General features: G+C 30.7%; 3 protein-coding genes across 5 annotated transcripts in view; all 3 read left to right on the top strand.

Moving 5' to 3' along the window:
- LOC102590047 (short-chain dehydrogenase/reductase 2b-like) overlaps positions 1-17421 on the top strand; it is a 26152-nt gene extending 8731 nt beyond the window's left edge. The window contains exons 3-4 of the mRNA XM_015302751.1: positions 16751-16933; positions 17006-17421. Of these exons, the coding sequence (XP_015158237.1) occupies positions 16751-16933; positions 17006-17383 (561 nt within the window). The 3' untranslated portion in view covers positions 17384-17421. The remainder of the gene's footprint in view (positions 1-16750; positions 16934-17005) is intronic.
- Positions 10409-14870, top strand: LOC102589715 (short-chain dehydrogenase/reductase 2b-like). Of its 3 annotated transcripts, none has more exons than XM_015302743.1 (5): positions 10409-10450; positions 11661-11950; positions 12026-12103; positions 12980-13162; positions 14251-14870. In XM_015302743.1, exons 2-5 carry the CDS (start codon positions 11690-11692, stop codon positions 14626-14628), a joined length of 900 nt encoding a protein of 299 aa, XP_015158229.1. In that variant the 5' UTR covers positions 10409-10450; positions 11661-11689; the 3' UTR covers positions 14629-14870. The 3 variants fall into 3 exon arrangements, with proteins under 3 accessions (XP_015158229.1, XP_015158225.1, XP_015158233.1); XM_015302739.1 differs by lacking the exon at positions 10409-10450 and adding an exon at positions 10463-10539; XM_015302747.1 differs by lacking the exon at positions 10409-10450 and adding an exon at positions 10610-10632.
- Positions 15882-16328, top strand: LOC102590812 ((+)-neomenthol dehydrogenase-like). The gene has a single exon (XM_015302777.1). It carries the CDS (start codon positions 15919-15921, stop codon positions 16189-16191), a length of 273 nt encoding a protein of 90 aa, XP_015158263.1. The 5' UTR covers positions 15882-15918; the 3' UTR covers positions 16192-16328.
- Positions 17422-17684: the final 263 nt, after the last annotated feature.

Genomic DNA, 17684 nt, shown 5'->3' with positions numbered 1-17684 from the left:
TAATAATAATAATAATAATAAAAAAAAAATAAAAAAAAAAAATATATATATATATATATATATATATAATAAAAGTTTGGACAAAAAATTTAGACTATTACTAGTACGCAAGTTTTATTGAACTCTTACCTTCTACTTTACTTACGCCTTTGACTAATTATTTTTGATTGTTTTTTTACCTTCATGCATATACCAATGAAAAAAGATAGAGTAAGAAGGAAAATTTTACTAATCAGATGATGACCAATTATTTTTTTACTGATAAAAAATGTGATTCTTCAAAATATATTGTCAATGATTATTCGGTGTTCAATATTCTTATTATAGTCTCAATTAATTTAAATTGATATTACAAAAAATTGAAAGAAAGTGTTCCTTGATGATTTTTGTTAAATCTCCTGAATTTGAACTTAAAATCTTAATTAAGAATAAAGAGATCATATCCATCTTATCAAAACTAAGTGGAGACATGGTATAAAGTATTAAATTTCATATTTTTTTTTAAATAAAGAAATTCACTCCGAGAAGATCATAAAATTTTAAAGAGCTCTAGAAGAACAATTTTAATTCCCGTGAAGTTATACAAAAACGAAATAAACTAACGTATCTTATATTTAATTTTTTTTAAAAATAAAACAAAACTTTTTATATTTAATATATGCATTTTCTTAATTTTAATAGCACATATGTTAAACACTGCAATTTTCAAATAGTATTTTGATATATTAAACACGTACTTTAAGATACTTTTTACGTTCACTTTTATATACTTGTGTACGTAATTATAAAATATAATATATTTTGTATAATTAATTTATCTACGTAACACACATTTGGTCGCACGATACTTATAAGGTGGCTTTATTTCACCAACTCTTTTTTTAATCATTTATTCTCTTTAGTCCATTAATTAAAATAAAGTCTATGTCCCTAATTACTTGTCCACTTTTGAATTAACACACCTATTAAAAAAACAATTAACAACATAGTGAGTTTATCATTTTATCCCTATTAATTATGAAGTGGATGAAAAGTTCTGCATTTTTCAAAGTAATTAGTCATTTAATTGAGGGTATAATAGGTAATTTTTTTTTATCCTTTCTTGATTTATCAAAATGGACAAGTAATTAAGAACAATTATAAAAAAAAAGTGGATAAGTAATTAGGGACAAAAAAGTATGTACAGAAGATCTAATTGCTAGATTTGCTTATTTAGGGGAACATCATGATAAAGAAGTGTCCACGTATTTGTTAATTTTTTATTAGTTCGGAAATGTAAATTTATTTCACTATGAGAAAATAAAAAATTAGCGCCAAACAAAATTTTATTTTTTTATTAATTTTATTTAATTATGAATTAACAATAAATTATGTGAAAATCCAATTAGCTAGGTTCTATTAGTGATGAGTTAGCTAGGGAATACCGATTCTATATATGTATGTATTCTTTTAATATAAATACAGAATTTAAGTCATCGTTATTTAATTTTATCTAAATAGAACCTTCTACTCTACCTGCTCCTTTGATTTTTTTCATTTTTTTTTTTCTTCAAAGCATATGCCAAATGAAAAAAAGAAGAAGATAAAGAGTAAGAAACAAATTTTAATGTGATTGATGACACAAATTGACAAGTGAAGCAGATAGGAAATGTGAATCTTGAAAGCATATGTCAATTGAAACGCTTTTATCATTTTCACACATTAGAAAGTGGAAACACACATTTTATTTTGTATACTGGTTTTTTATTCGATAATTGATACTTAATTGAAGCATTAACTTATTTAAATTCATATCATGCATAAAGTTCTTTAAAGAGAATTTGTCAATATTTTTTTAAAAAAAGTTATTCTAAACTCGTATCTGATATCTCTGATTAGTGTGAAAGAATTTTATTCGAAAATTTTTATTATGAATGAGGCATAACTACGATGTGGTAGACAAAACTTGTATGAGGCTCCATTTATTTTTTAAGGATAATTGGGTCTCATTTCAATAAATGGCCCAAACTCTTTTTTCTCTCTCATCCTTTATGATTTTTCCCTCTCTCTTACTTTTTTTTTTTTAATTTCTTTTTCAACCATTGTTTCAAATTTTGCACTTTCATACTTTAATAATTTTATTCATGAAAAATATCCATAAACACCTACATAAATACTTAATCTTTCCATCAATTTATATGATATTTTTTATTTCTGAAATTCAAGCTAGGTGAAATTTAATAAATATTTTATTTATCTACTTTCCTTACACGATTATTAGAAAATTATAAATAAAAATGATAATTTTATTAATTTATTCCTTAAAAGACTTTTTGCGACTTTACAAATTTTATTTATACTTTTGATAGAAAATAATTGTTAGAATTAAAGAAATTACTTATATTTTGATTTTATAAACGAAAAATTAAATATAAATAACTATTTATTAAAATATGAATAAATAACATAGAATAAGATTTTTTTTTATGAATAAATAACATAGAATAAGAAAAAAAAATTAATATAGTAATATAAAAACATATATACAATGATCATAAAAAATTAAATCAAAATTCACTACATAAAAAAGAAAAAACACAAACTAATTAGATTAGTTAAGAATGAAAAAACATTTAAAAAAATGGAAACAAAAAATATATTGTAATAAGTTAAAACGAAAAAGAAAAAAAAAAACTAATTAGATTAGTTAAGAAAAAATCATCTAAAAAAGTAAAAACAAAAAATATATTGAAATAAGTGTAAAATAAAAATAAAAAAGAAAAAAACATAAACTAATTAGATTAGTTAAGGAAAAAAACATTTAAAAAATGAAAACAAAAAATATATTGAAATAAGTGTAAAATAAAAATAAAAAAGAAAAAAACATAAACTAATTAGATTAATTAAGAAAAAAAACATTTGAAAAAATGGTACTGTAACAAAAAATATATTGAAATAAGTGAAAAAAAAAATTAAAAAAGAAAAAACATAAACTAATTAGATTAGTTAAGAAAAAGAATATTTAAAAAATGAAAACAAAAAATATATTGAAATAAATGAAAAAAAAATGGCGGAAAGGACTTAGTAGATGTAATGACCCGAAAGGTCATTTTTGGGAATTTCGAACTATTTGTTTACTTTAGTTAATTAGTTGAGGGGCAATTGTGGATAATTGACTTAAGCGATAGTTAATGGGCTAAAGTGATAATTTATTTAAGACCCTATACCATTTGTTCCATATAATTAAATTAAGTTAGTGAATTGTTTTTCACTTTTAATACATAGTTAATAATTCTTTAAAGAAAAAAACAGATCTAACCCTAGAGGGAGACTCACCTTTTGCGGCTTCAACAAGAAACTGACGAATACGGGTAATTCCAATCAAACTTCAAGCTTTGTTTATGTATATGTGATTGTTGGATGTGAATAACTTATTGTAATTTGTATTCAATGGATTCTTTATAGACATAGATGAAATTTCGATAAAAAAAGAATGGTAAGTGGAATATATCTGTTGCACCGTGCACAAATTTTGATGAAGTTTTATCATGAAACATTAATGATATGCTGTGTGGATAAAATAATCATTATATTGGGTTGTTGGAAATAATTGGAAGGGAAAATATATGTATACATGTCTTCTGCAAAGTTTAGAATTTTCCAATAAAGTGAGTACTACGCTCCAAAAGAATCAGGTAAAATTTATATACTGTGATTTACCTTGTTCACAACTTTCCCAATATTATAGTGTTTAGAAGTACTAAATTTTTAGAATACGGTAAGTTCAAGTTTCGTTCAAATTAAGTGGGGACAAGTTGGTGATGTATATTTGGAGGGTTAATGATGAGTAGTGGTGAGGTAATCATTGGAAAATAATGTTCTGAAGGAATTAGTTAGTGCTCTGCATATTTCTTGGGAGATTTGAACAATACTGGTTCTGTGTTATCATTTGAAAAGTAATGATTTGTTAAGGTCACCGATTATGTATTGAACTTTGATTAAAGATCTTTCTTATTGTTATCACATTATGATTCAAGCTTTGATATATTGAGATATGAAATCAATTATTAGGTGTATCATACGAAAACTATTAGAGTTGATATTGGAAAATTGAGACATAATCCTAGGCTTAAAACTTAAGAACTTGATTATAGATTTGAGTGAGTTTTCGGGTCTAGGCTAAACCTATAGTAATATGGGTGTTGATTAGTTTTGAAATCTTATTGTGATTATATATTTGAATAGATTGCTTTGAGTTGGAAGTTCAACGAAAAGGGAAGGCTTAAATCCCGAAGTGATTGTTCTACTATTTGAGGCAAGTGGATTTCTAAATCCTTGTTAAGTGCATGGAATTCATGTATTTCCTTGTAATATGTGTTTAGGGTAATGATGTGCGCGCCGCGATGGATACTATATTTCGAGGGACGTGTCGCGCGCCGCGACGGATACTATATTTCGAGGGACGTATCGCGCGCCGCGATGGATACTATATTTCGAGGGACGTGTCGCGCGCCGCGACGGATACTATATTTCGAGGGACGTATCGCGCGCCGCGATGGATACTATATTTCGAGGGACGTGTCGCGCGCCGCGACGGATACTATATTTCGAGGGACGTATCGCGCGCCGTGATGGTTACTATTATCGAGGGTCGTATCGCGCGCCGCGATGGATGCATGGACAGATATGTCCCCCATGGGTCCCGGACTGAGAGACAGCGGGTGTGTATCATTAGGTCAGACATGCATCACTATACTTGACATTGCATTTCATTGCATTGCACTTCTTTATTATTGGTGAACTTGATCTTGTGTGTTGTTGATCTTGTGAGTGCCTTTTTATGGAACTTGTGACTGATGAATATTGGGCTTATTGTTGAAGTTATGCAATTGTTAGAGTGTTGTTGGTAAGGATATGAAACTATTGTTGTTGTTGAGGATATGAAATTGTTAGAGTGTTGTGTTGAGCTATGTGCTTTGTAAACTGTGAACTGTTATGTTGGGCTAGTACTAAGCATGTTGTAGTTGTGGATGTGGTAATTGATAAATATTGAGCTTGTTGTTGAGAATATATGATTGTTAGAATGTTGTTGTTGAGATATGTGCTTGTAAATTGTGAACTGTTAGGTTGAGCTGGTTTTATACATATTGTAGTTGTGAAGGTTCAGTTGGGGTGTAAGGAGTACTTGTATTCTATCCCCTTAGCTCGTGTTTAGAGGTTTACTTGCTGAGTACCGTGTGGTTTGGTACTCACCCCTTGCTCCTACAAATTTTTGTAGGTTACGAGCCTGGATTCTTGTGGTACTTGTCATTCTCTTCTTTTCCAAGGCTTCTGGGAGATTTGTGAGGTAGTTGTTTTGTCTTCTCAGCGATCCTTCTTACTCCCTGTTTATGATCTTGTTCTACTCTAGAAACAATGTCATATGTAGATTTGTATTTTCTTTTGATTTAATTGTAATACTTTTAGAGGCTTGTACACGTGACAACCAGATTTTTGGGGTATTTTTGAGTTGATTATAAAAATTTCCGCATTTTATTGTAATGGTTGAGTTTAGGCTAACTTGTCTTGGTGCAATAAGACGAGTGCCATCACGTCCATTTTTGGGTCGTGACAGTAGATGCCCCTTTGTCACTTGGCAGATGGGTCCCAGTCCATTTGTTAATCTAATAATGCCTCATAAAGTATGACTTGGCATGCCTTATACATAATAAAAAATTTCCAGCAACCATGGATTATTTCATTGGATTCAAGATTTTAATCTATAATTTTATTTTAAAAGTAGTATAAAGTAAAATAGTACTTAAATTAATATTAAAAGTACATTATAAAAGATAAAATATCACAAGAAATAATCCTCTTTTCATATCTCTAATAAATTTCTTTCATATTTGATTTTTCTAATCACTCCAAGTGAACCATAAAGTTTTAAAATTTATTCCAATATTCTCTTATACAATAATAGTAATAATAAAAATAAAACCTATTTTTTAGTTCCCTTGAAAAAAAATGAATAGGACGCTTGTTACAATTTACGTGTCTTATCTGTTATATTGAATATTTATATTATAATATTTCATATTTAAACATTACAATATATGAATTTTTTTATTTTTTTTTAAAAAACCTAACGGAAGTCTTTATCAATCACCTAGGCAACTATGTATATGTGATACGACGACAAGTCTGTGGATGATATTTTTCTAATAAATATTTTTCGATCGAGATAATATAGAAGTGACAAAGTATGTACGTTTTCTTCAATATGGCAAAAAAGTAATATATATATATATATAAAATAAACTTGTTCATAAGTAAATCAACACTTAGATGATAAGCTTCATTTTTTCTTAATTCACTCTAAGAGAATCAACACTCCGGTTTAAAAAGTATGAGAAGTATTTTGAGATCGAGAAAATATAAATAAAAATAATACACAAAAATATTAAATATGTGGAAGTAAATCCTTAGCAATGATGACTAAGAATTCTAACCAAAAAAGTTTTAACAAGATTTGGAAAAGTCATAAAGAACACAATTAATGAAAGTCTTTTCATATTGGAACCTCTAATTAACAAATTTTTTTTTTTTTGTTATGTATATCTAGGTCTATATCACGTGAATAATTATTGTAATACTAATTAAGGGTAGTGCTAAATGGCCAGAATTTGTCCAGAAAATTAAAAAAATTATAATATTTTTTTTATTTTAAATAAATTGATCTTTTTTCATTTTTAGTTAAAATGTACTTATGTTAAAAGGGTAAAAATGTTTAAAAAATTAAAATAACATAGAAAAAATATCATATATTTTTTTAGTAAATTACATACCTTATATTTATTATTTTTCTTAATGGACATGAAATAAGCTAATACAGTATGAACTTTGCTAAGGACTCAATGCTCTGAATATAAGAGTAACTTAGTAAATTACATACCTTATATTTATTATTTTTCTTAATGGACATGAAATAAGCTAATACAGTATTATTTTAAGATGAAAGAAATACTCTTGACATTTAAAACAATATTTTTATTTATTTAATTAAATCATTAACCCAAATAACATCAACGTGAAGGACATCAAATTAAAACGTTAATCACATGTATTTGATTAGTGGGAATTGGAACAAAAGTTGTGTACTATAATATTAATAAGATAACATCCTATGGAATATAATACTATCATTTATCGTCTTGTCCATTATGAAAGTCGATAATGTTAATTTTCTTCTATTCCATTTTGTAGAACAAACTTTGAAAAATTGAAATATAGTGGTTAAATGACTTATGGTAGGTACAAATAATGTTTATCTTCTAAAAGATATTTACTATTACGAAATTTTAAATTTTATAGGTAAAACTCTATGATAATAGTGTGAGATTTCACTCGTGATTATTTTTCAGTTACAAGGACCAAAAAATAGTTATTTGAGAATTTTACCCTTATGAATGGCAATAATATCACTTTATCTATTTCATTTTATATGACGAGTTTGCAATTCTGTTTTTAAAAACAAAAGTAAAATTAAGATGCACGTGCACCATATAATTTAATAATTATTATTTATCTTGTATTATTATTCGATGGGCTATTCGTACGTTATTGCTGGTATGTTTGTAATGGGCCAAGTTTTTACATGGGCCCAATCTTATAAAATAGGTTGGGCTACTTTCATTCAAGACAAGCCCATTTTTTAAGTTAAGAGAGCAATTTGGCAGACTGTTGGGCTGGCTCATGTTGAGATGGGTTCATACCATATTTACTAGATTATTCCTATAGTTTGAAATAATTACATATTATTAATTTCATATCAAACTTCAAGTTAGATATCAAATTATATATCAAAAAAGGATTTCATATCTAAAATTTGGGACTGTTAGAGGTGATTTTGAGTTAGTCGGGATTGAATAGTCCGTGTATTAGTGTATACTCCATGTTTAGTTAAGCTATATTTCATTTTTTGAGTGTATCATAATATATAGTCAATGAACAAATATGTATATATAGGTAAGTTATATTTAGTTTTTTGAGTGTATCATAATATAGGCAACGACTCAACATATACTTTCTATAACTTTTGACTATTTTTTTTATATAAATAAAAATATAATTATATTTATTGTAAATTAATCATTTTATTATATATATTTAAAACATAGTCTAATTTTTCTATAACAATATCATATGTTCATACATTTTGATTGCTATAATAAAATGTTCTTACAGAGTGATACCATAATTTAGTGGGCTGGCCTCATGTGGAGTTCCATTGAGGTGTAAGATACAATCAAATCTTTCTATAACGATATTTTATATGACACTTACATGATTTTAGAATAAATAAAGTATTATTAAATGTGTCTTATGCGACGAAATCTGCACTCCACATTTGTTTTTCTTGAATGAATAATAAATCATGAAAAAGACAAATGTGAAAGGTCCACTACTTTTTATATTTGTACTTATTTTATTTACTAGTTTTCGAACACGTGTGTTGCACGTGTATACCATGCTAATTAGTATAAATACTTCCAAAATATAAGTGTACGATGTGTAAAATACAAGCTCGAATCAATGAACGGTTCAACATATTCAACTAATATTATGATCATTGCAAGACAAATCATACAAAAAAATTGTTATGAACTGAATTGTTTTGAAAACTAATACTATAACAGCTTCAATTATACAATTCTTATAATATATAAAGTATTCAACTTGTTAAAACTTCTTTTTTTAATATGTTACCACACATAATTTACATGTCAACATTATAGTTACAAAATATTTAATGCCATAGAGGTTCCGCCTTCTTTTTAAGGAATAGTACCCTCCACTTTTTTACAGATGCATACATATCGAGAACTTGTCGTCGAAGGAGAGTGGTGTTTTGCAATAGTTGTAGAGAAATTCGATCAATGTATGTCTTCCTTAGGATGGCTAGTAGATTATTATCAATTTCATAGTTTGCACCTACAAAATAAAAGTATTTATTTGTTATAAAATAATCATTGTTTAAATATTTAATTGACATATATAAATAATAATTATATATATATGTACCCTTCGTCTTCTTTGGCTCATTCAAAATTATTAATTCTGTCATCTGTAAATTTTGACAAAAGAAATTATTTTCAAGTTATATACATATAATTGAATTATGAAGTACAACACAACCATTTGTGAGATATTAACATTTAACAGTATGGTAGAAAAAAACAAATATAAACCAAAAATTATATGGTGCAAAAAATAAATGCATATAAAAAAAAATAACAGCCGAAGCCCCCAAAGACCGAGGGAACCAAAATTATGTATATCTCTGCTAAACATGTAGAATATTTATAAAGGAAATTATATTTATAAAGTTCAATTATAAAATAGGAAATACGGAAATTAGCAATTTAGTTTTTAATGGTATGAATATGTCGATGAATTCCTATTTTTTTTTTTTTGAATCAAACAACAACTTAGTTGTTGAAGTAGTTTACGATGACTTTCTGCTTGAAAAATATGTAAAAGCCTTTGACGAAATTAGCAAAGACATGCGGAAGAAATAAATTTAATTCTGGTTATTGTTTTTATCACAAATTTAAGAATATTTTTCATATTGTGAGCTTATATGAATTGCATTCTTCTTTTTTCATATATAGTACTATCTTTTTTAAATGAAAAAAAAAAGAAAAAATCGATGAACATTTAATCTCAGTGGTCAATGTTTTTCTAATATCTCATTGTCCATGCATATATAATTTTTGACCAACTCTTTCTGATCTTTGTTTCTATAAGGTACAAATTAATTATATGAACCAAAAGATTAACTTAAGAAGTTGGTATAAATAGTTTTGAATTAAAGATAATTTTTTTTTTCATATCAAGCAGCATACCACTAATTAAACATACTAAGATGAGGCTTAAACCACAGATACATATCTAACAACAATGGATGTACCTGGAAAAAAAATCTGGCAGAATGAAGAGATGGAAAGATGGGAGAAAGAAGACTTATTGTGTACCTTCATAGAGTTTTGTAATGTAAAGAATAGGAAAAGGTTGTGGTAAAAAATTATTTAAACATTGATCAACAATAACTAAGAAAATTATGATTAAAAACGTTTTTGGATTGTATTTAAGGGGATTGTGATTGTTCATCTTCAATCTTAATTATATTGAATTTAGTGTAAAACATTAAGTGTTGTTGGAATGAGTTTAACGGCAAAAACTAAAAGGATAAATAATTAAAGCTCAATAAAAGATAGAAAACTGTTGAGCTATCATTATTTTATTTTATTTAAGAAGTTTGTAAAAGACATTTTTAATTTTAAAAATTAGTGAAGGGCATTTTCGTAATTCAGCTTTGAACTAAAAACCTTCCCACTTTTAATATAATATGATATGATTATTTATTACGTACTTGTATAGCACTAGCCCTATACTCCCATTTGTAGAGTTGTTTTGTCTACATTTGCAGGTAAGTCAAATATTTTTTTCTGTCTAGATCTTGAGAAAAATGAACTGATTTTGATTTTTTGGTCTTGACTCTTGATTGTTTAGATTCAAGTGATTCTTTCCGTCTGTTCTAGCCTCGATAGACAAAGTTAGTTGTACCTTTTGTCAGTGGGAGGTAGCACATACCTTTTGGAATTAGTTGAGGTCTCACCTTTGATTATACTAAGATAATAGTATTGCTCCTGTAGTTTCTTGTCCTTCAATTACTTACTATCTGTTGTTTCTTTATATATCTTATTGTTTTGTTGTAGTTTCTATTATGTTACTGTGTTGTTTCTTGTACTTTTATTACTTTTTTTTCGAAACTGCTTTGGACTGTTTTTTCTTGAGTCGAGATCTGTCAGAAATAGTTTCTCTATCTATGAGGTCGGGTTAAGGTCCGTGTACACTCTACCTTCCCTATACCGCACTTTGTGGAACTACACGTGTATGTTGTTGTAAAAATACGAAGAGCAGGGGATTCAACAATACTACTCTGTATACATGAAAACAAAATTAAAAATTTGGCCTTGTATAGTATACTATACACATTGCAATTTTTCAGGGTGAGGGTGGCCTTGTAATAGTATACACAATGTTTCTTGTACTTTCATTACTTTTTCCTCGAAACTGCTTTGGACTGTTTTTCTTTAAGTCGAGGATCTGTCAGAAATAGCCTCTCTATCTATGAGGTCAGGTTAAGGTCTACATACATTCTACCTTCCTTATATCCCGCACTTTGTGGAACTACAGTGGCTATGTTGTTTTTAAAACATGAAGAGCAGGGGATTCAACAATACTACGTACTATGTATACATGAAAACAAAATCTAAAATTTGGCCTTGTATAGTATAATACACAATGCAATTTTTCAGGGAGGGGGTGGTTTGGATGAATCCCTTTGCACCCCTCTAGCTATGCCCCTGACTCGTAGTATGGTGAGAGTTGGGTTTAATACCAGTAGTGTCCAGGTTAGTAGTTGCAGACACCTCAACTAATCAACTTTATACCGGTAATCCGGTCAATTAAGGCTTAGGTAGATGAAAAGAATTCGTCGTTTCGTCTGTGTTGATTTTTCGATTGATGGTTCATAAGGTTGTTATATCAACTCTTGGACTATTAGTCTATACCTACCTCTTTCTGTTATCGCATTAGTTCGTTTGAGGAAGTGTTCTTTTTTCTTCTCTCCGCAGGAAAAAGTTAGAAACTTTGGATTTAAGTGATGGGAGATGTTTGTAGGTATGCAGTTGTTACAGGAGCGAACAAGGGAATTGGCTTCGAGACTGTTAAGCTGCTCGCCAATTCAGGTGTAACAGTTGTCTTAACAGCCAGAGACGAAAAGAGAGGAACTGAAGCAACATCCTTGCTGAATGAACAAGGATTTTCCAATGTTGTGTTTCATCAGCTTGATGTTCAAGATGCTCGGAGCATTGAGTCCTTAGCGAAGTTCATACAAACACAATATGGGAGGCTTGATATTCTGGTAAGAGCATGAATGGATCAATTTCTCGTGCGATCTTGAAGTAAATATAGGGAAGTCGATGATAAGTTTATGCAGGTAAATAATGCTGGAGCTTCTGGAGTTGTAGTTGATGAAGATGTCCTAAGGGCCTTGAATGTAGATCCTGAAGACTGGGTAAGATAATTTGCTCAATTCTTGCTTCTTGTTTTATTACGGATTTCACATGGTAATGAAGCGATATATGATTCAATACAGCAACAACATACTCACTGTAATTCCATAAATGACGTCTGGAAAGAGTAGGATGTTTTCGGGCTAGCTAATTGAAAATTTTGGTCCACAATCTGAGGAAAGTGATAGTCGCCTTGTGTGGTCTCTGGTCTTGCTCTGTACTAGTCTTAGAGAAACTGTTTTATGTTGTAACTCATAAGGATGAGATACAACAAACCTACCTGAGGACAGTGTCGGGAGCCATGATTTTTACTAAGGGGAGTCGAACTATAAAGAAATGAACATACGAAAGATTCAGAAGGATTCAACATTTAGTTTATATGCATTATATTTTTCTTTACCTATCTATATAATGTAATTTTCGAATAAAGGGGTGTCAATGACAAACCTCGGACAAGAGTGGATCCGTCATTGCATGAGGGTTATCCTATCCCTCCTTATCTCATCCCTAATCGCTACACCACCCTAGCCTCTCTTTTTGATACCTAGGAAAACACAATTTCTTATTTCGTAGTGATTTCCTTAAAGAGGAAAAAAGAAAAGATTCGTGATCGGGAAAGTTAGAGTAGCCAAAGCCATTGGAATTTTTTATTTAATACATTGAAGATATCCGCACCAGTGCCAAAAGTTCATCATGGATGAAAGGACCGCTAAGTCGGGATCACCAACTGATATAGTAATATGAAGTAATATATTAGAAAAAGAACCGTCTTTTTTGTATACTTTCTCTGGTTACATTGCTACTGCAGGCTTTACGCTAATCAGAATTATTATATTGATGTAAATGGGATTTACCTATATGATTGTTGTTGCAAACAGTTAGCAGGGAAAGCTGTCAATGTCATTCAAGTTGCGATGAAAACAACTTATGAGAGTGCCAAATTATGCTTGGACACTAATTACTATGGTGTTAAGAATGTTACTGAAGCTCTTCTTCCACTGCTGCAAAATTCCCCTTCAGCAAGAATTGTTAATGTCTCCTCCCTTAGAAGTGAATTAAAGGTAAGACCATCTTTCTGGTCGTTTCCTTATATAGAATTGCCAGAGCATAGTTAGTAGACGTTTTTGCACGGATTGCCCCTATTTCGAGGTGGTTTCTACTTTTTGTCCATGGTCTTTAATTTTTGCCCCTGCTGCTCATTTAATGATAATATGTTGAACAAAGTACCCTAGTATCCAGACCAAATTCGCTCAGTATATGTTTAGAGAGCTTTTGCCTATCATTTTCCAGTACTTGTTGTAGTGTTTAGAAACAAATTATGTGTTTTGGAGCATCACTCTGGTTATCAACACATACATATTCTTGTTCTTTTGTGCTTTAAGTCTTAGCTTTCGGGCTAGTTGTAATTTTGGTTGATATATTATCAGAGAATCAAACCTTCATTTTGTTTGATGTGTCGAGTTTATCCTTGTTGACTAGTGGTCAAGTCGAGAATTTCATTAAGAGTGGTCAAGATTTAATATACATGTATAAAAAGTAATTTTTACCATATATTTGGTATAAATTTTCTATGAAAGACGTTCAACTGATCACCTTTCATTGTATGTTGCTACACCACTTGTTGTAATAGCTTAAACTAAATTAAACAAATCTCCATTTCCTCTATACTGATCTTTGCTAACCACTCTCTTAAGGACCTTCTATCTTCCGTTAGACGATGTAGTCATGCTAGCTTTTTCAAAATATAGGGATTACATTTGCTTAAGTATTGGGGAGCAGAGTTACCTAGTTAATGCGATGATTTAAGGTAGAAGGTTGTTTGGACACCGTCGTTATCTAAAAAGAAGAAAGAAAATAAGCTAGATTTTCTCTTAATGGTAGCTTGTTATAATTCAAGGGATTGTATTGTAACTTCCAAAGGACAAGAACTTTATAATTCTCGAGTCATTTTCAGTCCGAAAACTAAATCATACAAATACTTTTTTGATAACCATGATGTCCGGACCAACTTGTTTGCATCCGGACTAATTCCATGAGATACCTGCTATCTCCTACTAACGTACAAGTACTCTCCTACTAACGTACAAGTACTGGGTAACTCTGACATATTAGAAGGATTTCTTATTGATTTTGTATCATTCTAATGCAGCGAGTACCAAATGAGGAGAGGAGAAAGGAGCTAGGAGATGTTGAAAACCTGACAGAAGATAAAATCGACAAGATTCTGCAAATTTTTTTGCATGATCTGAAACAAGATGCCCTCGAGGTGAATGGTTGGCAGATGATGCTACCAGCATATAGCATATCAAAAGTCTCACTCAATGCTTACACTCGAATTCTTGCAAGAAAGTACCCGAAAATGTGTATCAATTGTGTCCATCCTGGATACGTCAACACGGATATAAACTGGCATACAGGAACAATGCCTGTCGAAGAAGGAGCTGAAGGATCTGTCATGCTAGCTCTTTTGCCTGATGGAGGACCTACTGGTTGCTACTTTGATCGTACAGTAGTCGACGAGTTTTAGATACAACAATAACTACGCCTCAGTCCCAAATAAGTTGGGGTCAGTTACGATGTTTTAGATCAAGTCGTGAAATAAGACTATTTCTTTCAGTGTCTCTTGGCATTTTGGTTGAATTTCTGAGCTTGGTGTTCTACTGGTTGAATTAGTAATTGAAACAATGAGGGAAGCAAAGGATAAAATAATCAAGTAATGTGTTGTATTATATCATACTGTAATGTTTTAAAGAGTACAACATTTGGATAGATTGTATTGTTCTCTATCACATCAACAATTTGAATGATAAATCTAAAAGAAAAAGTAGGATACGGAATAAAGCTACTATTAAAAGATAGGTAGTTAAAGGATAAAATAAGAAGAAAATATTAAGGTAACGGTGAGATCACACCATATTGTTCGTCGTTACCTAATGATGGATTTAAATGATATGATACAATGAAATTTAAGTAACAATCAAAACAAATGTTATATCTAAACTATCAATACAATACAACAGGTACCAACCATTCATCAAGGTGTTAATGGGCGTATCAAATCCAAATGTGACAAGTAAAAGTGAACGGACGGAGAAATTACCATCATTAATAGCAAATGCCAGTAATTCATAACATTTAATAATGCCAGTAAAAAATGACAACATTGCCATAGAAATGCATTCAAACTGAAATGAATAATGATACTATATAAAGGAGTTACCAGTTAGAGGATCACATGGGTTTGCCTACCATAAAAAAAGGTAGTTTAAAGTGTTAGACAATAATACCCATGAAAACATATTTTTTTTACCAAATTTTTACTTATTAAATAGTAGATTGTTGATTTTTTTTTACTTGTAGCACTAGTATTAGCCCTATACTCTCCATTTACAGGTAAGTCAATATATTTTATCTTTGAAATGGGATTTTGATTTTTGGTCTTGATTGTTTACTTTGATGTTGCTGCTTAACACTGTTTAGATCAAGTGATTCTTTCCATCTGTTCAAGCCTCGGTAGATAGAGTTAGTTGATATCTATTGTTTCTTGTACCTAGCTCGATCATTGTATTATTTTGTTGTAGTTTATGTTATGTTATAACTATATGTTGTTTTTGTTATTATCTGTTGTTTCTTGTACTTCCATTATTTCTCTTTTTCGGAACTACATCCCCGAGGTTGTTATTTCAACAGTTGGACTATTAGTCTCTACATACCTCTTTCTTCCTATCGCGTTAGTTCGTTTGAAATAGTGTTCTTTTTTCTTCTTCTCCCAACAGGATTCAAAAGGATTACAGGTTAGAAAAATTGGACTTAAGTGATGGGAGATGCTTGTAAGTATGCAGTGGTTACAGGAGCAAACAAGGGAATTGGCTTCGAGACTATTAAGCAGCTCGCGAATTCAGGTGTAACGGTTGTCTTAACAGCCAGAGACGAAAAGAGAGGAACTGAAGCAACATCCTTGCTGAATGAACAAGGATTTTCGAATGCTGTGTTTCATCAGCTTGATGTTCAAGATGCTCAGAGCATTGAGTCCTTAGCAAAGTTCATACAAACACAATATGGGAGGCTTGATATTCTGGTAAGAGCATGAATCTATGTATTGCTCCTTATTCAATCTCGAGGCAAATATTGGACAGTTGCTGAATAAATTTCTGCACGTAAATAATGCTGGAGCTTCTGGAATGGTACCTGATGAAGATGTCCTAAGGGCCATGAACATGGATCTTGTAGACCACTAGACTGGGTAAGATAATATGCTCAATGCTTAGGTCTTGTTTTATAATGTGATTCAATCTCATATCTATTTGTGGGACTACACTGGATATGTTGTTGTTGTTGATTTCATATCTAATTGAAAATTTCCGTCCCCAAGCTTTGAGGTAGGCGATAGTCCCTGTGTGTGGTCTGATCTTTGCTCTGAGAGATACTCAAACTTGGCCTCAACCGGCAAGTATGCACTCCAACTTTGAGTATGCACATCTGGACACGTCCAAAATTTATGTGACGCGTCAAATCTAGTGTCCACAAGACATAGTGGGATGAGTTGAAGTGCTTACTTGTATATTGATGCCAAGTTTTTGAGTGTTAGTTTATATGTCCGACCCTAACTTGTTTGAGACTGAGGCGTAATTGTTTGTTATTGTAAACAGTTACCAGGGAAAACTTTCGATGACATTCGAGTTGTGATGAAAACAACGTATGAGAGTGCCAAATTATGCTTGGACACTAATTACTATGGTGTTAAGAATGTTACTGAAGCTCTTCTTCCACTGCTGCAAAATTCCCCTTCACCAAGGATTGTTAATGTCTCCTCCCGTAGAGGAGCTTTAAAAGTAAGAAAGACAATCATTCTCGTTGTTTCTGAACATTTCATAATTCTTGTTGATTTTTTGATTCTCACACAGCGAATGCCAAACGAGGAGAGGAGAAAGGAGCTCGGAGATATTGAAAACCTGACAGAAGATAAAATTGATGAGATTCTGCATAAATTTTTATATGATCTGAAACAAGACTCTCTCGAGGTGAACCATTGGCAGATGATGCTACCAGCATACAGCGTATCAAAAGTATCACTCAATGCTTACACTCAAATTCTTGCAAGAAAGTACCCAAAAATATGCATCAATTGTGTCCATCCTGGATTCGTCAACACGGATATAACCTGGCATACAGGAACAATGCCTGTTGAGGAAGGAGCTGAAGGACCTGTCATGCTAGCTCTTTTGCCTGATGGAGGACCTACTGGTTGCTACTTTGATCGTACTGTAGTCGATGAGTTTTAGATATAGCAATAACTACTCCTCAGTCCCAAACAAGTTGAGGTCAGTCGCGAAGTTTTAGATCAAGTTATGAAATAAGACTATTTCTTTCAGTGTCTCTTGGTATCAATGGACTCTTGTTTTAGAATGAAATAGGGGTAACATGGTATGACAGATACAGAATTATCAAATCGATTTTTTTGATGTTATGGCATTTGGTATGCATTTGTAAATGTTTTGGTATTTTATAGGCGATAGTCCCCGTGTGCGGTCTGATCTTGCTCTGAATTAGTTTTAGAGGGATTGTTTTTATGTTGTAAGCCAT

The sequence above is a fragment of the Solanum tuberosum genome, unplaced genomic scaffold (assembly GCF_000226075.1).
Source record: "Solanum tuberosum cultivar DM 1-3 516 R44 unplaced genomic scaffold, SolTub_3.0 scf00017, whole genome shotgun sequence".
Lineage (NCBI taxonomy): Eukaryota > Viridiplantae > Streptophyta > Magnoliopsida > Solanales > Solanaceae > Solanum > Solanum tuberosum.
Note: the sequence above shows the minus strand (reverse complement) of the source record. Positions and strands in the feature narration are given on the sequence as shown.